The sequence below is a fragment of the Saccopteryx leptura genome, chromosome 11 (genome assembly GCF_036850995.1).
Source record: "Saccopteryx leptura isolate mSacLep1 chromosome 11, mSacLep1_pri_phased_curated, whole genome shotgun sequence".
Taxonomy (NCBI): domain Eukaryota; kingdom Metazoa; phylum Chordata; class Mammalia; order Chiroptera; family Emballonuridae; genus Saccopteryx; species Saccopteryx leptura.
The window spans coordinates 14,727,273-14,751,528 of NC_089513.1; the positions used below are offsets into that span (position 1 = coordinate 14,727,273).

The window sequence follows — 24,256 nt, forward strand, 5'->3', positions numbered from 1 at the left end:
TCTTAAAGGGTTCTGAGACCCAAAAGTTTGGGAACCACAACAGTAAAACTTGAAAAGCGTTTAGCAATAATAAATTATAACCAGAGGGGAAGGGACACTAGCACAATAATAGGGACTAAGATCAGATTACAGTGGATTCAGAGGGCACAAGAGGTGCTGAAACGGCCTGAGTGTAGGTTCCTTTTCCTGGAGGAGAAGACATAAGAGATGGACGGTAGATAGCAGAGGAATTTTAAACAAGTGATAACAGGGCATCCTTCCAGGCTGAGGAAGAGATGCCCCAGAGAGCAGGTCAGGATAAAAGTGAGAAGAGGGTTCAAGTCCAAGAGGAGGTGAGAGAGGACGGAGTGAAGGATGCAGCAAGGAAGAAGCCGGGGCCTGGAACACAACAGTCACCCTGCCCTCTGATGAGATGGCCCCGCTCTGTGTCTCCCTGACACGTGCAGAACACGGAATGGGGCTGAGATCCACTCAGCAGGGCCGGGCTTCACTTTCATTGACTGTCAGCACAAAAATGTTCTAAATTTGTCTGCTTGTGAGATGAGGACAGGGGTAGGTAATTCATAACGTGATGTCCTTCTCAGATTCAAAATTCTACACCTTATAATTCCATAAAAATCGTGCAGCAAGGTCACTGTTTAAGTGAAGTCACTGGTGCTATTTGTTACAAAGAAATTAAGGACTGAACACATGACGTGGCATGGCTGGTCTCATTACTCAGACCCAGTTATTGAGTGCCTGTATCGAGTGTTCATATTTTCTAAACTAAAAATTGGGACAAATCCCAAGAAAAGATTTCTTTTGAATCTGTGGATTTATTTGACAAGTCTTTAAAAAGCATAAAAATTAAATTACTCTTAGTTATACATCAAATAAATTGCCTTAAAAGAATAAAAATGCATGAAACAAGGATCTAGCTGGGAGTTCCGGGGCACAGAGCCTGGGGCCAGATGAAGCTCTCGACTAGTTGCCACAGGCACTGTCTGTAAGAGAAATGGATGCAAAGCCCCTTTCTTCAAGCGACTTACCTGCATAATTGAGGCGTTGTGACTAAAAACTGCACTTCGAGGCATAGCTAACTTTTGCTATGAAAAAAATCTTGAACTCTCTTTCTCTCTAAATACAATCAAATTTTCCCATCAATTTACAATTTCATTAAAGAATCCCTAATCCTTTATTTGATATGCATTATTTCACTTCACGTCCCCAGAACATAATAAAATAGTCTTAAAATTTTTAATTACTTTACAGTTATATTTCCAGAGGTACTTTATCTTCCTTCCTAATTGAGCTTTGACAGTCAATACCCTAGAAGAGCTTACATTTTTCTATTCTGGGATTAATGAAGTATATTCTTGCAAAATGAATAAGAAACCCTTAAACTGTTCATCTTAGAACAAGTGTGTATCACACATATGTGTTCTATACTGCTTTTCTCTTATTCGACAACATCTGTACCTTTTTGTATTTTCACGTCTTAGGCTAGGGCACCAAATATAGAAGTGGAACATGAGTCAGAGTTTACATGGGGACCAAAATAGAAATAATTCGTCACACTGAGTCAGGCATGACAGATGACAGACAAGTTCAATGTAAAGTGGTCTGCTATGAGATGCTTCACAAGGATATTCAAGTTCAGCAATACAGCAAATAGTATCTAAATTTTAACAAGGAATCTGAGTTAACTTCAGGGATGTTTATCTTCTCAAGACTTGAAAGAGGTTAGTTCTAGTTTCTTAGTGCCTAGGGTATTTTTAACTGAAGTTCCTGCATTATTTATGGTCCAGGCAATTAAATGTAAATTACTCAGAACCCTCTGGACGTCTGCCTGTAAGAATTACATATGCACAGTGCTGGATGGTGCCCTTTTGAAGATCATCTAAAAGACTGGCAAAGGCAAAGCAGAGCCCAATGGCATGGGAGCATATCTAAGGAATTCATTTCTTAGATGTTACTTTATTGTACTTCTGAACTCTGCTTCTTAATAAATATAAAATTAATTCAATGTTGCAACAATCTTTTTGCTAATATATTGTGTTCTAGAAAGAATGCAGTGTGAGGGGGTTGGGAGAGGGAGGCGGAGGGATAGAGCATAAAAGGACAAAATAAAACCTCCGGGACACAGACAACCGAGTGGTGACTTCCTGGGGGGGGGGGGCAGGGGAGAGGGACAGGAGGGCATGGGGGCTCGATGGTGATGGACGGAGACTTGACTTGGGGGGGTGTAAAGACACAGTATGGTGTATAGAGATGTGTTGTAGAATTGGGGACCTGAAACCTGTTATCCAGTGTCACCCTAATAAATTCAATTAAAAAAATAAAAAGAATGCAGTTTGACTCATATATTAATATAGCCTTATTTGGTCTGATAATGAAAACTCTGGCAGTTGCAGTATTTTTGTATGAATGTATTTTGAAGGACGTGGGTGCTATATTCTCTCAATGGCAAAATCTCAGTAATTTTCTCATACTATGTATTAATGGATGCTACTATAACACTAATAATAGCACTGAACTAAAATGTGAATTATTAGGAAATATTTAAATCTATGACTAAAAGTTTATACAGCAACTACAATTATGTGATTTTTGCAGCATTTACTAACTATATTACAGAAAATACCTATAGATACATAAACTACTCCAGGAAGATCTAAGATATTTTGGTTAATGCAAAGAATCTTTCTTTTACTATTTTAAAGAAATAATCACAGTTCATATGTGTAGAATAATGATTTTTGTTTCCATGGCTTATGAAATAAAATTTAAAATGTGTGTATATGTCACATAAGCACATATATGTGCATGCACATACATATATGTACATACACATAACATGTAAGGACCCGGATACTTACAGAACACAATACAGCCGAAGGAAAGGAAGACAGGCCCGAAGTATGAGATGCAGTAAAGAGAATGGGGGGTAAGCCATGATTTACTATAATTAGACAGGAAATTTGGCTTTGAGCTGTCAAATGGCCAAAGGCCAAAGTAAAATTCTTTAATTTAATAATACTCATCATATGGAAAACAAGAACAAAAACACGTACTAGTTTCTTAGACAAAACGTACAAACAAAACAGCCTGACACTGTGATTTAAAAGAAATGTCTTGATTGAGTCTTCATAGAAGGGACCCTAAACAATGTATGATATCAACACGATCTAACAACGAAGGCACTGGCCGCTTTCTCATGACACTGTCCCGGGGGGCCCCTCAAACTGCTGGCCTAGCGCCGAAGAGGAGTTTGGGGAGGGCGACTCGGAAGGAGACCAGAAATGTGGTCCAGACACGCAGCACTCTGATGGTTGAGTCCAATCAGGGGATATAAACTAGAATATGTAGAGGAATAAATGGACCATGTGTGCACTTAACTAGCTTCTAAGTAGTCTGCTTTTCGCAACCGAGTTTTAGATAAAAGCCGATTCACAAACTGTTTGGAGTTATGATTTTGGCAGGCCTTCTGTGACGCTTTCTCAGGGCAAGGCTTTAAAACCAAATGGCGCATCACTGGGAGGCAGGGGATGAAGGAATGTCTTCAGGAGTTTCCTTGGAAACTGAGTTTATTCAATAGGTAAAGAGGTAAGCATTCAAAGGTCTAAGGTTTTTCATAACAGAACATGATCACAAAGAAAATAATACAATAATCAATAAGTAATACAAGAATAAACTCTGTTACATGTACTTACAACTGTAAACCTACTTTTGCTAAACCCTGTATCAATGGAAAAATAACGTAATAGAGGTAAAAAATTGGACAACAAAAGCAATGAACTATGAAGTAAGGTCTGAGTTTTACCTTGAAGCTACAACTTTATTGTCCCTTGACTAATACATATCACAGTCTCATTCTCCGAAAATTTTAATTTATATAATGCCTCCCTTAAAGTTTTTCGGAGAATTAATGGGTTTGAAATCATTTGGTAATTTGTAAACTGGTATATAAATTTTAAAAAGATAATTACATTATTTTATTAATTGTGCATTGCTATCACCTCATGTTTTAATATGTATCAGCAAGTGAGTTTGAGTCAGTGATGAGAAAGAATGTCTATCAAATTTGACTCGTATATGATCTAATCTGTTTGTATTTTTAAGGAAAAGATATTACAGAGTTTTGACAACTGATAGAAAAGCTAATATCTGAATAAAATTTGAAAAGTAAACTTTTTGTATCAATCCTTCTTAGCTTAAACTTTCAATATGATTTGAACAAAGATATCAGAGAACAAAGAAATTCCACTAATAATATAACTGAGAAGATAAATCATCACTCATTAAATTATATATTAAGCCATTCTATAATGAATAAACCTGAATAAATATATGAATAAGCAAACAAGCACATACTTGAATTAATAAAACTGACTATTGGTCTACAGTAGCATACAGAGGATAAGCCTAAGCTAAACCCCATAGCATCTTTTAAAAAAGGACAAAGAAAGGGAAAGAAAAGAAAAGAAGCAAAAAAGAATACAAAGTTACATAAAGATTTAAAAAGTAAATGTCACATGACCAGACCACAGATATTCACGTCATAAATTTTTAACTTTCATATCTAGTGAAAGGCATTTTTCTATAAGTAGAGGGTTTGTAAGGCACCTAATGCGATGGCATGGACATGGAAGATTTTCTAAGATAATTTTCACTTCTGCTAATATTTCTGTTGTTGTTCATTTATCAACTTAGAGTAACTGGCAGGGCGGCATTGACCTGTAAAACTTCTGAGGTCCAATCTAATAACTGACAGATGTCAAACCATAATTTAGTCTGTTCCAACTCATATTTGGCATAAGCTACCACCTTAGATTGTTAATAATCTGTGTTTATGGGCTGACTCTTAAATAAGAAGTCTTATGTGGCTTATACACTGACAGCTCAAATAATTCTGACAATTTAATAAGAGACAGTCAACAACTTTATTTATTTAATATATTTATATGTATGTGTTTGTGTGTGTGTGTGTGTGTGTGTGTATTTATTTATTTATTTTTCCCTCTAGGATAAATACCTAAGTTTACAAATGCTAGGTCAAGTGAAAATTCATGTTTAGTTTCCTTTTCTTTCTTTTTTTTTTGGTGACAGAGACAGAGAGAGAGACAGATAGGGATAGACCGACAGGAAGAAAAAGAGATGAGAAGCATCAATTCTTCGTTGCAGCACCTTAGTTGTTCATTGATTGCTTTCTAATATGTGCCTTGACCGGGGGAATATAGCAGACCGAGTGACCCCTTGCTCAAGCCAGTGATCTTGGGCTCAAGCTGGTGAACCTTGCTCAAACCAGATGAGCCCACACTCAAAGCTGGTGACCTCGGGGTCTCGAACCAGGGTTCTCTGCGACCCAGTCTGACACTCTATCCACTGCGCCACCGCCTGGTCAGGCAACAATTTTTATTCTTAATCTGATGTTTCATAAAGTTATATCTCATAAATATGTTCCCCCCCCCAAATTACACATTTTTGCTTAAACTTTGCTGACTTCCCATTGTTTATCAAATAATGGCCTGATTCCTTCATATGGAATTCAAAGCACTATATACTAGACTTCCATCCTCAATGTACATTCTAGCCACGATAACACAGTATTTACCAAACTCACTGTATACTTCTGTGCCTCTAAACATTTACTGCTCTGCCTCTCTGAGTGGTTCAAGATGCACGTGCCTATTTATTCTGCAAAGCCCATGCCATCAGCTCATGTGAAGTGTACATAAAACTCACCATCACTTCTCCCACCACTACCCAAACCCCACAAAGGACAAATCCTTCTCCCCATTTGGCAGCCACTTTCATTAAAGCATATTCACTAATATTATTATTAATCTTCCTTCTCCTTTGTGAAACTTTCTAAGACTCCCAAATCTAGAGTCCAACCGTGCCCTTCGCATGTACTGCTGCTACTCCAGCACATAACACAGCACCCTGGAATTATTTATCTTTATAATTACCAAACCTATTAGGCTGTGTGCTTCTTCGAGATATCATCTCGTTCATCACTGTCTGCCCAGGGCCTTGCTAGTACTTGATACACAGTAGGTGTTCAATATATATTATTAAATGAATAAACAAAAAATAATTGCTTTCTGTCAATCAGAAAAAAAACTGGTACTAAGCATTCAGCTTAGACACCTGCTTCCTCAGCATTGAAGCAGGCTCCTTACTCTCCGGTGATTAAACAACAGGAGTCAAAGGTGGATATGCAGCAATCTAGGGTGACTTCAGGAACTGGGGATGCTGTTTGGGGAGGAGGTGGTCTTCCAGCAAAGGGAAAAGACAGGCTCTTTAAACACCCAGCACAGTGTCTTACCTTAACAACAGGATGCTTATTCACGTAGCAGGGACTGGTGCTAGAAGGCATGCTTTGCTAAAGCCCAAAGATAAGCCCTAATAAAAATGCTTTCTCACTTCCACTAAGTGACAGACACGTGTCCATTTTCACTTAGACATTTCCTTTGAGACTATCAACAGGGAATCTAACAGCTACATTAAATTTAACATCAATTATCTGCATGAAAAAATTTAATATATACAATTTTTAACAAAAAGAACATAAGCCAGAATTAACATGGTAAAAAAATTACGGTATTCTGATATGCCTAATCTATATCACAAGAAAACGTGTGTCTGTCCACACATTTAATACAACATAGTTTTTTTCTTATATGTCTTCATGCTTTAACTTCTGGTAGTTAATCAGAAAGACTGCATATTGTAAATATGCAAAATACATAGGAATGCTCAAAGAGGATAATTAATTCAGCAAAATGCTTGCCAAAATACTTGGGGATACAAAAGACATAAAGATGCAGTTTGTAACGACACTGCTCTAGGGAAGCTTATAGTCTGAATAAAGCTCTTCACTGCAAGGCAGACACAGAACTGAGCAAAAATAAGTAAGGACATCAATGAACTTGTCTTAAAAAGAAAAATATTATGCAACTATGATCAACTGTCTGTTCTTTTTCTTACAAAAACAATTATCTTCAACAGAGTTGAACATTATTTTTACTGACTACATGGAGGTTAAAAATTTTTTAATAAAACATAACCCAAGCTATAAACACTTTGAGGACCAAAATCACTTTATAAAAGAAAATAAACATAATGTCACCACGTTTTGAAATTTAAAAAATTCTTCATCTCATAACAATTTATATACTATCCACATATAAAATATTTATGCTTATAGCTAATATATGCAACATTATTTATAAAAGTTTGTACTGCTTTTGCCTTCTTTTTTTTGCTTTCTCAGAAACAAAACACATGCAATATGCAGACACTGGCCTTTATGTTAAAAATAAAAATTACCAACAAAAATGCGGCATAAAAGGTTTATTTTGACGGCAAAGTATTTTCTCTCTCAAGTCGGAAGCATCCTAAAAAAGAAGAGGCCTCCTCACTCTCCTTTTTTTACTGTAAATGTTCATTTGAGTAATGGATATTAAACTAGACATTCAACAGATATTACCTCCTATCACTTTTTAAGGTTTTAGAAAACTTCTTTACTTTTTTTTTTTATTACAGGCTGCCTAAATTATTTTAGAAAGTAAGCAGATATTAATTAATGATTGGATGTCTAACTGAGCAGGACTACTAACCATATTGACAACTTTTTAAAAACAATTTGTTACTGAAAATTATTTCTTTCGCACGCTCCCAAAGGCTTCGTTACCTGCAGATTGCTGGGAAGCATTCTTGAAGACCTTTCTTTTTCACCAGAGATCCTTCAAGACAGTACATAATGATGTCCATGACCTTTACAGAAAAGATATAAACCTAAAATTAATTTCAAACACTTGATTTTCCAAAATTGAAATGATTAACTTAAGCCTCACTTGCCCATTTACAAAACAGGACAATGAAATAAAGAAACGACTTATTTCCACTGAAGGCTATTCATATTTACATCCAGTGTAGTAGCTTTTATTCAAGCCACGGTATGTTTGGTTTTATTTATAATGAAAGATGTCAAAGAGAACATGACCTTTAAAACTCATTCTGACATACACCAACTAATTCCAGGTGAATGATATAAATGGATAAACGGACATCACAATCATTTTGATTTTTGAGGAAATTTAAATAAGGTCTCCAGAAACGGTAGAGAAGTTAATTCATTTTAGTTATCTCTTTCTTTCTTTTAGGGACTTATATCACTACACTGGACAATTTCATTTAAGCTTGTGACGTGTCATTTAAAACAGGATATTGTTACCTCCACGAGAAGATCCACAACGTCTGTGGGCATCTTTTCGATGAGAATTTCAATGACTCTCAGAATCTCCCCCTTAGCTCGGGCCAGAGTCGTAGTGTGCATATTCTGCTGCGATTGGGTGTTCGCGGCGAGAGCCGTGTGTCTGTGGACCTAAGGAGACATTCCATGCTGTCAACGTGGTGACACTTCATAGAGTTCTATGTTTCTAGCCACTGGCTTATTTTTCACTTATTACAATAGAAAAGTAATCGAATCAACAGGAACAAACCTCCTGGGGAAAGTCAGGAAATACTTTTGCTTGCAAAAGAAGGTATTTAGTACCATAAAAACTCAGGTAAGTCTTCTCTAATTGAATTCTGTAAGTTCCTAAGTGCGTGAGACTTTAATACAATATTACCCTGACATTTCTTTACAAAAGACAGACGGAAGGTTCAAGCGAGTATAAGGTATGACCTTTGCTCGTACGTAATAACATAAGCAATGTTTGTATATGGCACCACGTCTCAGGCACCATTCTAGGTGCTTTATAGTCAAGTTGAGAAATTCAAATAAACATTACAAAAATAATGAGCATTGTAAATAATGTAAGTTTCGCGTGCTTTCCCCCACACAGACTGCACATCTCACAGGGCGAGAGGAGAAAGAGGGTGGGTGAGCCCGTGGGCCCTGGGCTGGCCAGGGGCTGGGCAGCGGGTGGCGGAGTGGGTACCAATAGCAGGAAGAAATAGGTCAGTGTTTCACTCAGAAGCTCAAAGTGAAGCGGAAAATTTGTTTTTAAAAGGTAATAAATGTGGGCTATTACATTAAAGTATTCTAAAAATTATCTTTCTAACTAAATGCTAGAGTAGAATAAATCCAAAACATGGCTATTCTAATAGTTTGTTTAAACATAATCATATATGTGAATGGTGCAAATTAAGTTAAAACACACTTAATAAAAATACTTGTTTACTTTCTTTAAAGCGGGAGTTTAATGCCAGGCATTTATAGGACCTGCATATGTGGTCTGAGCGAGGTCAGGCTGATGCAGCCTGTTCTATATGACTATCTGTGCATCTTCCACTGATGAGAAAAACTGGTAAAAAAAACTCCTGGGCTAGTAAGTCTGTTCATTTACACGTACATACACTTTATGTAAATATATAATATCTATAACATACAAACACATATATACATATATATTTTAAAATAGATAATATCTATAATATATAAACACATATATACATATATATTTTTAAATACAATGAAACCGCTGTGCCCAATGAGGAAAACACAAACGGTTAAGCCTACAAATTTATTTTAGCAATGAATTCAGAGTCCCACTGCCTCACATGAACCTATACAATCTGCTATTAGGGCCTTCGTTCCTCCTTTCTAGCTGCCTTCACGTCACAAACACTTGCTGCATGCCTATTAAGGATGGCTCCCGGCAGACACAGGACCAATAGGGTTCAGGTTACAGGGCTGACTCAGAGGTATTTCTGTAGTATTTTAAGAATTCATCACAGTTAACCAAAAACAACTTAGAGCCCATACCCCACGGACACCGAGTGTGCACGTGACCCATGCTGAAATGGTAGAAACCTTGAAACAAAGGTATGAGCTATCAGCCCTTCCTGCCTCTCCCACTGCTGAGACCTGTAGGAAAGATCCTATAATTGGTTCATTGTTCTGTACTAGTTGTTCAGTTAGATGTGGGCAATTAGTTAGAATACTAAGAATGTGGGAATCAATTGGCACTCAAGTCTTTATTTGTGACATGTAATAGGAAAAACAATTAGCGAGTTTATGACTTTTACATTTTTGTTTCCAGTTGGAAAGCCAGTGTTGAATAAGAAGTTTGGTTTTGATTATAGGTAGATATACTTGGAAGTGGTAGAAGACCTTTCCTATGCAGGATGGGGCAAAAGTCGGTTTACAGTTGTTCATATGGAAAATAATACAATAATCAATCAAAAATAATACAAGAATAAACTGTTTTGCGTACTCAAGACTGTAAACCTACTTTTGCCCCACCCAGTAGTTTACTTTGAATAAGCCTGCTATATCAGACTGACAATTACTGTTAAATATCTGCAAGTGAATTAATTTCTAGAATGGAAACAAAAGCACAAGGTAATAAATGCATGGTTGTGGAACTGTGCGCTCGCACGCAGGTATTCAGGCATTATTTTAGTATGAAATCATTACTTGCATTGTTCTAGAACACACTGGAAGGATTATGCGTGGATACAGACCCTCAGCTCACTACATCAAATAATTCCCCTAATTGAGAAGACGGAGCCCTGTAGCTCTGCTCACCTCTCTGGCTATAGTCGTGATGAAGGCGGGTGGTCTGGCAGTGGCAATGAGCGAGAGGGCATGCCTCGCGGAGCGGGCGGAGTCAGCGGCGGGGCTCAGAGGCAGCCCCATTGTGATGCTAAGCAGGGATCAGAAAGAAGAAGAAGAAAAAAAGAAGCATTAGAAATATAGACTGAAAAGATTAGACACAGCTTATAATGTCAGTTCAAGGTCAATGGGAGCACTCAAACAGTTAGAATATAATGGACTTGCAACAATGAGCAGTGATTAGGAGTCAGGGTGTTCTGGCATCAAATACAAAATCGAATAATTAACCGTGAAGATTGAAAACAGTATGTGCATCTGTCCAGAGTGTTACAAACGCCTTGTTAACAAATTATCAAGAACTAGTACTGAATACTTATCACAAAGCTCAGAAGAAGGCAAGAATAAATATTTTGTGAGGAATTTTCCATTTTATTTCCAAAAAAAAGTTAAAGGTAATTTGTTTATAAGGCCACATTAAAAGGCTGTATATTTAAGGTCACATATCTGAAAGGGAGCAAAACTCACTTCCATCCATAAAATTATCTCAAGAACTGAGAATGACAAAATTATTTCTTAGCTTGTATACCATTTTTAGTTTAAAATATCCTTAATAATGCCAGTTTAATCCCACACTTAATACTTTTAGAACCAATCCACTAATCAGTATGCTCTGCAATAGCTATTTAATATTAGTGAAAAAAATTATAGTAAGTGATACTTAGCCTGGAATTGTCCAGTATAGGCGCATGATAAATCTTTCTAAACTGTGAGAATGTCCCGGTAGGACAGTGATATTATTTACATTCCTTTGCCATCACTAATACAAATGATATTCTGTTTACAAGCTTCCTTCATACAGACGACTGTGAAAAAGCATTGACTTTTAATTAAAAAACAGTATGTGATCTACACATCAACTGTATACAAGGTGTATTTTGTTGTTCAGTAAAAGATTCAATTATTGTTTCCCCCTCTGGCTAATTAATCTTTGTATTTAAACATCCATACAAAGTTATAAGATTTGTCCTGCTCTAATTAAATAGGTCTGTGTGCTTCAATATGTAAACAAGATTATGTTTACTAAAAATTCTCAGAAAGTTTATAGGTATTTCTATAATTGATCTAAGAACAGTTATTTTGAGTCTTAGTTGAAAATAAAGATGCATTCATTGTGTAGGCATTCTTATCATTTGTGATTGTTATTCTGCTTAAATCTTTGAGAATGTAACCGTCAAAGCAGGGACTCAGAGGCGAGTGGATGGTGAGTGTTCCTTTGATGTTTACCACTAAAAAGAGAGGTGCGCTGGGAGGAAAAACACACACTGAGCTATAAACAGAAGGAATGCACTACGGGGCGGTGCCACCACCATGAAAGATGCCGGGGGTCCCAGTAGGGGTAGAAAGAGATGTTTTGGCTAGAAAGCAAGGCAGGGTGGCTTAGCCAGTTTCTTTCCTGGTTTCCACTTTAATATTGAGAATTCAGCAAAAGAAATGCTTACTATATGAGTAGTGTGGGGGCTAAACCACTTAATAATTATAAAGCTTAGATCATACTTTAAGTGTTAAGACAGTCAAATGCTCATTAAACCTTTCGAAAACTCTATGGTATTTCCTTTTCCCATCAACGCGAATGAATAGGCATTGATGATACTGACAGGCTGAAACAAACACCATGGTATGCTGCTTGAATAATTCTGAAAAAACCTAAATCAAATTTCATAAGATCAATAAAAATCACAGAATACTGGAGTTGGCTAAGTTCCCCTAGCAGCATCCCTGACAAGCAGTGAGCCGGGAACAGACGTGTCCATCTCCTGGGCAGCCTATCTCACACCCGGAGGGGTGAGACAGAGGAAAGAAACGACGTGGAACCGAGGTCTAGGTTTGAAGTCTGGTGCTATTATTGTATACTGTCTAAGTGAGTGATATCAGCATGTCATGAGTGGTATCAGGTCCAGAGAAGTTCTGTGAGGAGCCAAGGTAGTAGCAAATATCTTTGAAAATAGTTGGCTTTTAGAGAAAATAGAGGAGAGAGGGGCTTGATGATATTACAGTTCACTGAATGAATGAATTGGTCACATGGCTAAACTCAGTGGCTTTGGCTGGATGACTAGATGGCATCCCTGAGAGAGGTTTCTAGTGGTGTGTGTCATACTTGGACTGCAGCTGTTTTATTCAGTATCAGAGTGGTTTGAATCACAGGGTTCAAGGTTATCAACTGGTGGGGATATAAAGTTGTCATGGAGAGCAATTGTATTAAATAACAGGATTGGGGTTCAAAAAGTCCTCAGAAAGATACTTCAGCTAAAAAAAGATGTCTTATATGTGGGAACAAATGACAAACTTTGCAGGTATGGGATAGGTGTTGCGGAGCTCTGACACAGACCTGCAGGCTGGGCGTGAGAGCTGGTGTCTACGTTAGTGATGTGCTGCCTACAGAGCTAGGCAGTAGCAGGGAAGCACATGACAGAGCAAGTGTGCCCCTGCTGCGTGCATGGCTCTGGGTGCCTGTCTCCTCACCCCTTGTGACGTGCTGCTCCCTTACATGCTAAGGCATGGGGTCTGGCTTCTGCAGGACAAGCGGTACAGCATGGGATCCCTTGGACAGGGAAACCAGAGTTCTACTATGTAAACAGGATCCTAGCAAACTCACCACCCATATCTAAGTCATCTCTTCCATACCTTCTCCTCTTGTACGGAGGAGAAACATTCAGTGGAAAGCTGAGAAGTGGCTAAGGTGGAGGAGGGAAAGAATGAGAAATAAGGAATATGCATGTGGGCGTGTGTGCATGCGTGCGCACACCTAACAGTGGACATGGTCAGCTGACAGACTCTCCTGGCCCATGCCACAGTGACAAGTGGCTATTCCCCCTTCCTTTATGCTGTGCCCTGCGGCTGCCCTGTGCTGCATAAGCATAATGCCTGTAAAATGAGAATATTGAAATACCTGCTTCACAAGGCTGATGAGAAGATTTAATGAGATAGTAGATCCAAAAACACCTAGCCTTCCTCCGACCTACATTGTATGTACAACAGATGCTTCTTCCGACCAAGGCGCCTCTCACAAAGGGAAAAGAGAATGAGATCAACTAACAGCAGCTCATGGGCTTCATGTTAAAGGCTCAGTCACACATCCCGGCTTCCTCTATCTCAGCAAATGATCTCATGAATTTGGGGGAAATGGCAAACTTCTTCTAGGAAGAAAAGTGGTCAAGTTTGGTGATGGGTAGAGGGGTCTAGAAGAGAAGTCATAGAAAAATGGGACAGGAAGCTACCAAAGACATGTGATTGTAAGTACTGCCCACTGAGTTCAGGGGGAGCGGGAACAGCCAGCATATTGTGGAGGCATTGATGTGTGTACTTGAGAGATTTCCACCACCAGCCTTTGGCTGTCTGGGTGCAGAACTCCACAGAGTGGACGCAGGACCACACGGAGTGGACACATCCATTGTTCTGAGGCCAGGGCTCTGCAGCGACCTTCAGAGCATCCACAGTGCAACAGCGGGAGGGCTGTGTGACAACAGGCACAGGGGCAGAAGATAACCCTTGTCCCTCTCCTCTGGGGTCTAGTCAATGGACCACTGCCAGGGCAAACTTCCAAAGGCACCAGCTTTATTTCATGGGTAAGCTGCTTAAAGAACTGCCACTCGCTCCTCCACGTGTGACCCTAGGCCTCCATAACCTAGTGGCACTACTTTATAACTCTGTCTTTTCAACACCAATGCTCCTGAGGCGGACTAATTTCAAAATCGGTCCCTAAAATTCTGTTTCTGTTCCTACTGCAGCACTTTGCCATTGCTCCTCCCTTCCCCCTTTTCCTGGTTTTGTTCAATTCTTGTGGAAGCCCACATGGTTTTCTGCAATTGCTATAGCACTCAATGACCTTGTATTGACACAGAAACCACCACCAACAGCACCCGTTGATTCTGAGCCCTCAGCCCTGACTCCCATCCTGCCGGGGAGTATGACTTAACTGTGTTTCGTGAACTCTGCAGACTGAGGCCATGCCTTCTAATCCTGTCTCCCCCCAAAGTGCCTAGCACGGCCCTTGGACAAAACGATAGCTCAATAAGTATGCACTAAATGGAGTTTTCTGGCAAATTCAGCAGCAAGGAAAAAAAAATCACTTAAGCCCGTTATCTGACTGAATTGACCAGGCAATGAAGTCAAAGTAATTGATCTGGTAGTCCCAACAGACAGTCTAATTCTGCATGTAGCTATCTTTAAAGTCAGCAGTGCACTGTGTGTGATATAGTTTAATGTGGGATTCTAACTAAATGAAGAAGGATCATATTATCAGAGGTTTGAAATTAAAGGGGTATCTGCCTTATTTGGGAACTAGTATGTACACACAGAACTCACTCTTCCCATCTGATTCAGTGTATCTGGCTGTTATGCAGGTCATTTGTTATATAGGTTTATAGGCCGGGCCTTTGGTTGCAGTATTTATTCTAAAAGAATATGATGCAATACACTGTCTGTTTTACTCAGCATTTCAGTATACACATTCAATATGAAATACTAGAAATGATAGATATCAGAAATAAAAACATGAATAGAAAAATAGTCCACTCAGGCTGAGCTCATTTCTTACATGACTACTCATTAATCCTTACTCCATTGTGGTAAAAGCACGTTAAAAGTTACATGTAAGGCCCTGGCCGGTTGGCTCAATGGTAGAGCATCGGCCTGGTGTGCAGAAGTCCCGGGTTCGATTCCTAGCCAGGGCACACAGGAGAAGCACCCATCTGCTTCTCCACCCCTCCTCCTCTCCTTCCTCTCTGTCTCTCTCTTCCCCTCCTGCAGCCGAGGCTCCATTGGAGCAAAGATGGCCCGGGCGCTGGGGATGGCTCCTTGGCCTCTGCCCCAGGCGCTGGAGTGGCTCTGGTTGCGACAGAGCGACGCCCCGGAGGGGCAGAGCATTGCCCCTTGGTGGGAAAGAGCATTGCCCCTGGTGGGCGTGCCAGGTGGATCCCGGTCGGGCGCATGCGGGAGTCTGTCTGACTGTCTCTCCCCGTTTCCAGCTTCAGAAAAATTGAAAAAAAAAAAAAAGTTACATGTAAGACCACTTCAGTTAAATGTCTCCATCTACAATTGTCAGACTTCCCCATCTGTCAAATTAAGAAATACTGTAAGGGAATATTCAAAAGGGGAAAAACTTAAACTTTGATTGAATAGCATACAAATCATGGTCAACAGTGTTATGACTAAATCCTATGTCTTCCTTAAATTTCATATTGTGAAATCCTAACCCCCATTGTGATGGTATTTATGGACCTTTTGGTGGTAACCGGGGGTAAATGAGGCCAGGAGGTTGGGACCCTCGTGAGGGAATTAGTGCCCTTATTAGAAACACCAGAGAGCTTGCTGGGTCTCTTTCTCCCCAGTCATGAGCTCAGAGAAGTCATGTGAGGACAGAGCAATATGGCAGTCACCAAGAAGCCAAGAGAAGAGGCGTTGGAATGAAACCTGCCTTGTCAACATCTTGACCTTAGACTTCCAAACCTCCGGAATCATGAGAAGTATATTTCTTTTGTTTAAATCACTAAGTCTATTCAATGTTGTTATGGCAGGCTGAGCTAACTAGGACAAACAGTAATAGGCATTAAAAACACTCCTCATTGAAAGCCAACACTGAAATTATGTTTTGTGTGTGCATAGTATGAAAATGCATACTTAATTACATAACATCTGGGAATTTCAACTACCCCCTCCTATAAGATAACCGTTGTCTTGACAATTGCTTTTAATGTAATAAGGAACCTTCAATTCCTCTGTCATATAGGACCTTCCTTAATTTGATAACTCATAGGTGACATTAATTTTCCAAACTCAAAGATGGCAATTCCTCCAACGAGCGCTTATCTTCCAGACCTGTGTCCTGTATGCTGTATACATCCTCAATGAATAAACCCATGCCAACATGATTCAGTTCAATGGTTTCCTTGGATTATACATTTCCTATTAAAAATAAATGTCATGTGAATAGGAAAAATAGTTTAAGCATAGAATTTTAAAGCACCTCATGTTTATAAGACGCGTTCTATTCTCTACTCCCAGTTGGCATTTGGTAGAGTTCAAACGCTAGCTCTCTTTTTCCTCTAACTCTGTGTAGTTCAAAGAGAATCTTTCTCATATATGGTGTTTATCTGTGTTATCAAAGCAAGTAGCTTCCAGAGAGTATATGTCTCTCTTAATGTTTGGCAAGTGGAATATTCCAGAAAAGCAGTGGCCTTGTGTAACTTTTCCAGATCCCTCCGTCACAGCAGTGTGACATGTGGGACCGCCACCTCCAGCAGCGAGGGCCAGTGCTGCTCCGTCACTCACTCTCCGGGGAAGGGCCCTGCAGCCTGAACAGAAAAATGGAATCGAAATGCCAGATCACAACACACACTGATCAAGTCCGGGGTTCCAGCAGCACAGGGCTGTCTCTGTTCCTTTACAAAGTAGGATTGTCGGCTGTTGCTAACATTTTATCAGTATATATATATATATCTGTACCGATCTACTAACAAATTTATGGATTTTAAAAAACATAATGCTACATTTTTCTATTTCCCTCTCAATTAGCTGGGGATGACTCACCCTGTGAGTTCAATGATGAGCACCCTCTAGTTTGAACTGAACAATTCATGAATGAGCTGCCTATGATCATTCATTAAAAAGATCCCTCATCTCTGATTCTGCCAGTGGATCACCTGTGACAGACAGAGTGGCACAATTCTACGGTATGGGTGCAGGAACATGGGAGTCAGGTGACCCAGGTGATAGTCACAACTCCTACAGTATCACTGTGACCTCAGACATGTTTCATCTCTCTAAGCCTTTTTTTACATAACAGAAGATTGAGGGCATTGGATAAGATGTTGCTGAAAAAAGATTTTTACCTGTAAAATTCTATGCATTATTAGAAGTTTATTGTGTGTAAATCACTGGACAGTTATGAATAAGTAGGAATAAACACATGAAACATAACCAAAGCAGCCAGGAAACTTGCCAGGTCTTTAAACAGGCTTTTAATTTCTAGAAGGCACAACACTCTCAGTGAAGATAACTTCATTAAATATATTTTAAAAATCTGAAAGTACACTGAGAATTCTGAGTTGGTCACTTCTATATCCTTTCATTAGGTTGTTTTAAATTTAGTTACCCATTTGCTCTGTAATTCTGTGGGGTTTTGCTTTCGAAATCAAGGTTGCACAGTGTTAGTTAGGGGCATGGCTTTTGGAGTCTGTGAGACCTGGTTTTGAACCCTATCATTTTTACCAATCACACTGTGACTGTGGACGGGAGACAAGATTCATATTTTTCTCATCTGCAAAATGGGTATGATGATGCTTATTTCTTGAGCTTCCCTATACTGAGATGGGAATACATGGTGAGTGTAGCATAAAAACTCACAGAGAGCTAGCACTCAGGATGAGGACTGCATCCCAATAGCCTTCTTTCCCTGCATCAGTGAGGTATGTGGCAGGTGCTAAAAGCACGGGAAAAAATTCTCCAGTACTCTTTTCATAAAGTCAAAGGTAAAACCAATGTTCTCTCGGACCCTTATTCTATTCCCCAGAGAGAACTAGAAAGGAAATTATACTAGAGTTTAGATGGGAGCATTGCACAGTTTAAGTTCTGCAAGGAATTAATAAAATTCGTTAAAAGCAACATTTACTTTCACTATGCAGTATCTTTGGCGCACACCTGTGCGTCCCTTCTCCGTCCTTTTACTTGTCCTTCCCATCCTCTCCTCATAATCATCCCAATGAAAGAGTCACATGAATCTCTTCCCTGCCTACTTTCTGATTATCTGGTTCTCCATCCCCTCATGCTCTGCTCATCCAACCTGGACTCTCCTTCTACGTGTCATGCTGTCTCCAGGCTGGTCTTACCTTTCCTGTAACATGGCAAGGGCCTTGGGGACAGGAGCTTGCTTTTCTGCAACTTTTTAACTATACAATATCTAATACTGTCCCCTCTACATATTAGCTACTCAAGAAATGCTTGCTTAGTTAACCGACATAGTTTAAAATATGGCAAAATATTTGAAAATATTAAAAAATTACTGGTGAGATTTTTACTTCAAAGGTGTAAAAGTCTAAGTCATATTTTTAAAAGAAAGGCATTATTAATTCTGGAAAATAATGTATTTCCCTGTGTATAAGACACACCTTTTCCCAAAAAATTTGGGGTCTAAAAACTGGGTGTGTCTTCTACAGTGGTTGTAGATTTTTTTACTTGCATTTCTTGCTTTTTTGCATGAATGACGAGTTGTATGAATTTTATGATGAATAAAACTTGAGTTCAGGAAGACAAGATGGCGATGGAGTAGGCAGACATACCAAATTCGACCTCCCAGAACCAAAGTGGATTACAAACTAATTTTAAGAACCATCATCTGGAAAAACCAACTTTGGACTAAACTAAGAGGACTCTTCAACCAAGGAACACTGAAGAAGCCACACCGAGACTGTTAGGAAAAGCGGAAACGCGGAGAGGGCTGCTCAGCTCCCCGGAGCGAACAGCAGCCAGGAGAGACTCACGTGGCGGGAAGTGAGTTTAGCAGAGGGGAGGGTCCTGAGTCCCAGGAACAAAGCCCCAGCCTGCAGCCCCAGAGCCTAGAAGAGGCGTATGGACAGTATTTAGCTGGAAACAAGCCAGGATACTGTTTGTGAGAAAGAGACTGATTTCTCAGACCCAGGATTCTTCTTAAAGGGACCACGCAGAACACCTCTCTCACAACCACTCACCCAGGGCTCCGGGGGACGGGGGAGAGAGGAGAGGACCAGAGTAACAGGAAGAGAGTGTAATCTAGGAGGCACAGGGAGAAACATTTTGGGAGACAGCCACCCTAATCTCTGGGGCGAGTCACTCCCCAAATCTGAAGTGAATATTTCCCCTGGAAACACCAATACCAGCAAAGGGAAGCAGGACACCAGCCAAACAAGCTCTCCTGCGGCACTCAGAGCAGAGTCGCTTAGAAGGAGGGAGCTATCGGGACTACAGTACTGAGTGTTAGGGTCTGAGCTGCAGCACCCCCACCCACAAGGCTGAGGGCTCGCTGGAGGGCGGGTGGAGGTGGGACGCAGAAGCGCGGTTCTGTCGGCAAGGGTGGAAGCTGGCTGGCCACCACTGAGGCCCAGGTGTGAGTTCAGTCTTGCCGGGGTGGGGCGGAGGGGACGTGGGAAAGTGGTCAAGCCCAGCTGTGGGCCGCCTGCAATCCAGCCTGCAGGGGAAGGGCAGGAGCCTGGAAGGGGTGGAGACCAGCCCCTGAGCAAGGGCGCAGGAGCACAGCCTTGTCCTGCCCACGGAACTGAGGCTTGTGGCCTGACTTGGGAGCCGGCTCCTCCCGCAGGGGTGAAGCCAAAAGCCCGGAACAGGCGGAGTCCTGCTACTGAGTGTGGGCATGCAGTCCCACCTGGTCTGTGGAGCCAAGGCTTGCAGCCGTCCCATGAGCGGGCTCCTCCTGCAGGGGAGGGGCGAAAGCCCAGAATCAGGTGGCGACCTGCAGCTGAGCAAAGGTGCTCACCACTGCCCTCAGGGCTGAGCATAATGCCACCCACAGGGGCGAGGTAAAGGCCAAGGCCACCGAGGCTTGTATACCCAAGCACGTGATCACAGCCACTCCAGTGAAGGAGAGGTGGAAACCACAGCAACAGCCCCAGTGGGCAGGCAACGGCAATGCCCATACTCAAATAACCTAGGCAGCAAAAGCAGAGGAAGTGGCTGGCGGGCCTGCAGACAGACCACATCTAGGGAACACAGAGGCCACACCCAGTGGACTCCAGTGGCCAAAACCTTCACTTACACAGAAAAAATCAGAAGGCAGAGAAATGCAACACAAATGAATCAAGAGAAATTCCCAGAAAAGGACCTGAATGAGTCAGCTTTAACCAAATTACCAGATGCAGAGTCTAAAATAACGATTGGTAGGATGCTCAAAGATATTAGAACAACAATAGATGGTCATTACAAACACCTAAATAAAGAGATAGCAAATATAAAAAAGGACATTGAAATAATAAAAAAGAATCAGTCAGAAATGACAAATACAATATCAGAAATGAAGAACACAATGGAAGAAATTAAAAGCAGGATGGATGAAGCTGAGAATCAAATCAGTGAGTTAGAGGACAAGATAAATAAAGGGATGGAAGCAGAGCAGAAAAAAGAAAAGAGACTCAAAAAGTCTGAGGAAACTCTTAGAGAGCTCTGTGACAACATGAAGAGAAATAACATCCGCATCATAGGGGTTCCTGAAGAAGAACAGAAAGAACAAGGGATAGAGACTTTGTTCAAACATATCATAGCTGAAATTTCCCTCAATTAAAGCAGGAAAACATCTCACAAGTTCAAGAAGCACAGAAAACTCCATTAAAGAGAAACTCAAGGAAATCAACACTAAGGCATATCATAATTAAAATACCAAAGCTAAGTGCTAAAGAGAAAATATTAAAAAATGTTAGAGAAAAAAGACTATCACCTACAAAGGAGCCCCCATAAGGATGATTTCCAACATCTCAACAGAAACACTTGAGGTCAGAGGGGAATGGCAAGAAATATTCAAAGTAATGCAAAAGAAGAGCCTACAACCAAGACTACTTTATCCAGCAAGGCTATCATTTAAAATTGAAGGAGAAATAAAAAGCTTTCCAGACAAAAAAAAAACAACTCAAGGAATTCACGACAACCAAACCAAGGCTGCAAAAAATGCTAAGGGGCCTGTTGTAAACAGACCAAAGAAGAAAAAGATATAGCAAAGAGGAATACAGTTTTAAAGAATAAAATGGCAATAAACAATTACATATCAATAATAACCTTGAATGTAAATGGATTAAATGATCCGATCAAAAGACATAGGATAGCTGCGTGGAAAGAAAACAAGACCCATACATATGCTGTCTACAAGAGACACACCTTAAAACAAAAAATGCACATAGATTGAAGATAAAAGGATGGAAAAAAATATATCACGCAAATGGAAATAAACAAAAAGCTGGGGTAACAATACTTATATCAGACAAAATGGACTTTAAAACAAAGACTATAGTAAGAGATAAAGAAGGTCACTACATAATGATAAAGGGAGCAATCCAACAGGAAGATATAACCGTTATAAATATCTACACACCTAATATAGGAGCACCTAAATATATAAAGCAGACTTTGATGGACTTAAAGGGCGAGATCAACAGCAATACTATAATATTAGGGAATTTCAATACCCCACTAACATCACTAGATAGATCCTCAAGAAAGAAAATTAACAAAGAAACAGCGGACTTAAAGGAAATACTAGATCAACTCGATTTAATAGGTATCTTCAGAACCTTTCACCCTAAAGCAGCAGAATATACATTCTTTTCAAGTGCTCATGGTACATTCTCTAGAATAGACCACATGTTAGGGCACAAAAGCGGTCTCAACAAATTTAAGAAGATTGAAATCATATCAAGCACTTTCTCTGACCACAATGGCATGAAACTAGAAATCAAGCACAAAAGAAAAACTGAAAATACTCATACACTTGGAAACTAAATAGCATGTTATTAAATAACGAATGGGTTAACAATGAGATCAAAGAAGAAATTTTAAAATTCCTAGAAACGAACGATAATGAGTATACATCAACTCAAAATTTATGGGACACAGCAAAAGCAGTCCTGAGAGGGAAGTTCATAGCATTATAGGCATACCTCAAGAAGCTAGAAAAAGCTCAAATAAACAACTTGATCCTGCATCTAAAAGAACTAGAAAAAGAACAGCAAGTAAAGCCCAGAGGTAGTAGAAGGAAGGAAATAATAAAGATCAGAGCAGAAATAAATGACATAGAGGCTAAAGAAACAATACAGAGGATCAATGAAACCAGGAGCTGGTTCTTTGAAAAGGTAAACAAGATCAATGAACCTTTAACCAGACTCACCAAGAAAAAAAGAGAGAGGACTCAAATAAATAAAATTAGAAATCAGAGTGGAGAAATAACAACTGACACACAGAAATACAAAATATTGTAAGAAAATACAATGAAGAACTGTATGCCAAAAATTAGACAACCTAGATGAAATGAACAAATTCCTTGAAACATATAATCTTCCAAAAATTCATCTAGAAGAATCAGAAAACCTAAACAGACCAACTACAACAAATGAGATTGAAACAGTTATCAAAAAACTCCTAAAAAAGAAAAGTCCTGGGCCAGATGGCTTCACAAGTGAATCCTACCAAATATTCAAAAAAGAACTCCTACCCTTCTCAAGCTATTTCAAAAAATTCAAGAGGAAGGAAGACTTCCAAGCTCCTTTTATGAGGCGAGTATAATTCTGATTCCAAAACTAGGCCAAAACAACACAAAGAAAGAAAATTATAGGCCAATATCCCTGATGAATTTAGATGCTAAAATCCTCAACAAAATATTAGCAAACCGGATCCAGCAATATATGAAAAAAATCATACACCATGATCAAGAGGGATTTATTCTTGGGAGGCAAGGCTGGTACAATATTTGCAAATCAATCAATGTGATTCATCACATAAACAAAAGGAAGGAGAAAAACCACATGATAATTTCAATAGATGCAGAAAAAGCATTTGATAAAATCTGGCACCCATTCATGATCAAAACTCTCAGCAAAGTGGGAAAACAGGGAACATACCTCAACATGATACAGGCCATCTATGAGAAACCCACAGCCAACATCATACTCAATGGGAAAAAATTAAAAGCAATCTCCTTAAGATCAGGAACAAGGCAGGGGTGCCCCCTTTCACCACTCTTATTCAACATAGTTCTGGAAGTCCTAGGTACAGCAATCAGAGAAGAAAAAGAAACAAAAGGCATCCAAATTGGAAAAGAAGTAAAACTATCATTATTTGCAGACAATATGATATTGTATATAGAAAACCCTAAAGTCTCAGTCAAAAAACTACTGGACCTGATAAATGAATTTAGCAAGGTGGCAGGATATAAAATTAATACTCAGAAATTAGAGGCATTTTATACACTATCAATGAACTGTCAGAAAGAGAAATTAAGGAAGCAATCCCCTTTACTATTGCAACCAAAAAAATAAAGTACCTAGAAATAAATTTAACCAGGGAGATTAAAGACTTGTACTCAGAAGATTATAAAACATTGATAAAAGAAGTCAGGGAAGATACAAACAAGTGGAAGCATATACTGTGCTCATGGTCAGGAAGGATAATCATCATTAAAATGTCTATATTACCCAAAGCAATTTATAAATTCAATGCAATACCACTTAAAATACCAATGACATACTTCAAAGATATAGAACACATATTCCAAAAATTTATATGGAACCAAAAGAGAACACAAATAGCCTCAGCAATCTTGAAAAGGAAGAATAAAGTGGAGGTATCACACTTCCGGATATCAAGTCATATTATAAGGCCATTGTACTCAAAACAGCATGGTACTGGCATAAGAACAGGCATATAGATCAATGGAACAGAACTGAGAACCCAGAAATAAACCCACACTTTTATGGGCAACTGATATTTGACAAAGGAGGTAAGAGCATACATTGGAGTAAAGACAGCCTCTTCAACAAATGGTGTTGGGAAAACTGTACAGCTACCTGCAAAAAAATGAAACTAGATCACCAGCTTACACCATTCACAAAAATAAACTCAAAATGGATAAAAGACTTAAATGTAGGCCGTGAAACCATAAGCATCTTAGAAGAAAACATAGGC

At 39.5% G+C, this 24,256-nt stretch overlaps 1 protein-coding gene across 2 annotated transcripts in view; it reads right to left on the bottom strand.

Moving 5' to 3' along the window:
* WDR7 (WD repeat domain 7) overlaps positions 1-24,256 on the bottom strand; it is a 307,399-nt gene that overhangs the window by 74,134 nt on the left and 209,009 nt on the right. For both annotated transcript variants that reach the window (XM_066353645.1, XM_066353646.1), the window contains 3 exons: positions 10,523-10,640; positions 8,222-8,371; positions 7,679-7,761 (listed from right to left, as the gene is read on the bottom strand). In XM_066353645.1, coding sequence (XP_066209742.1) covers positions 7,679-7,761; positions 8,222-8,371; positions 10,523-10,640 — 351 coding nt within the window. The remainder of the gene's footprint in view (positions 1-7,678; positions 7,762-8,221; positions 8,372-10,522; positions 10,641-24,256) is intronic.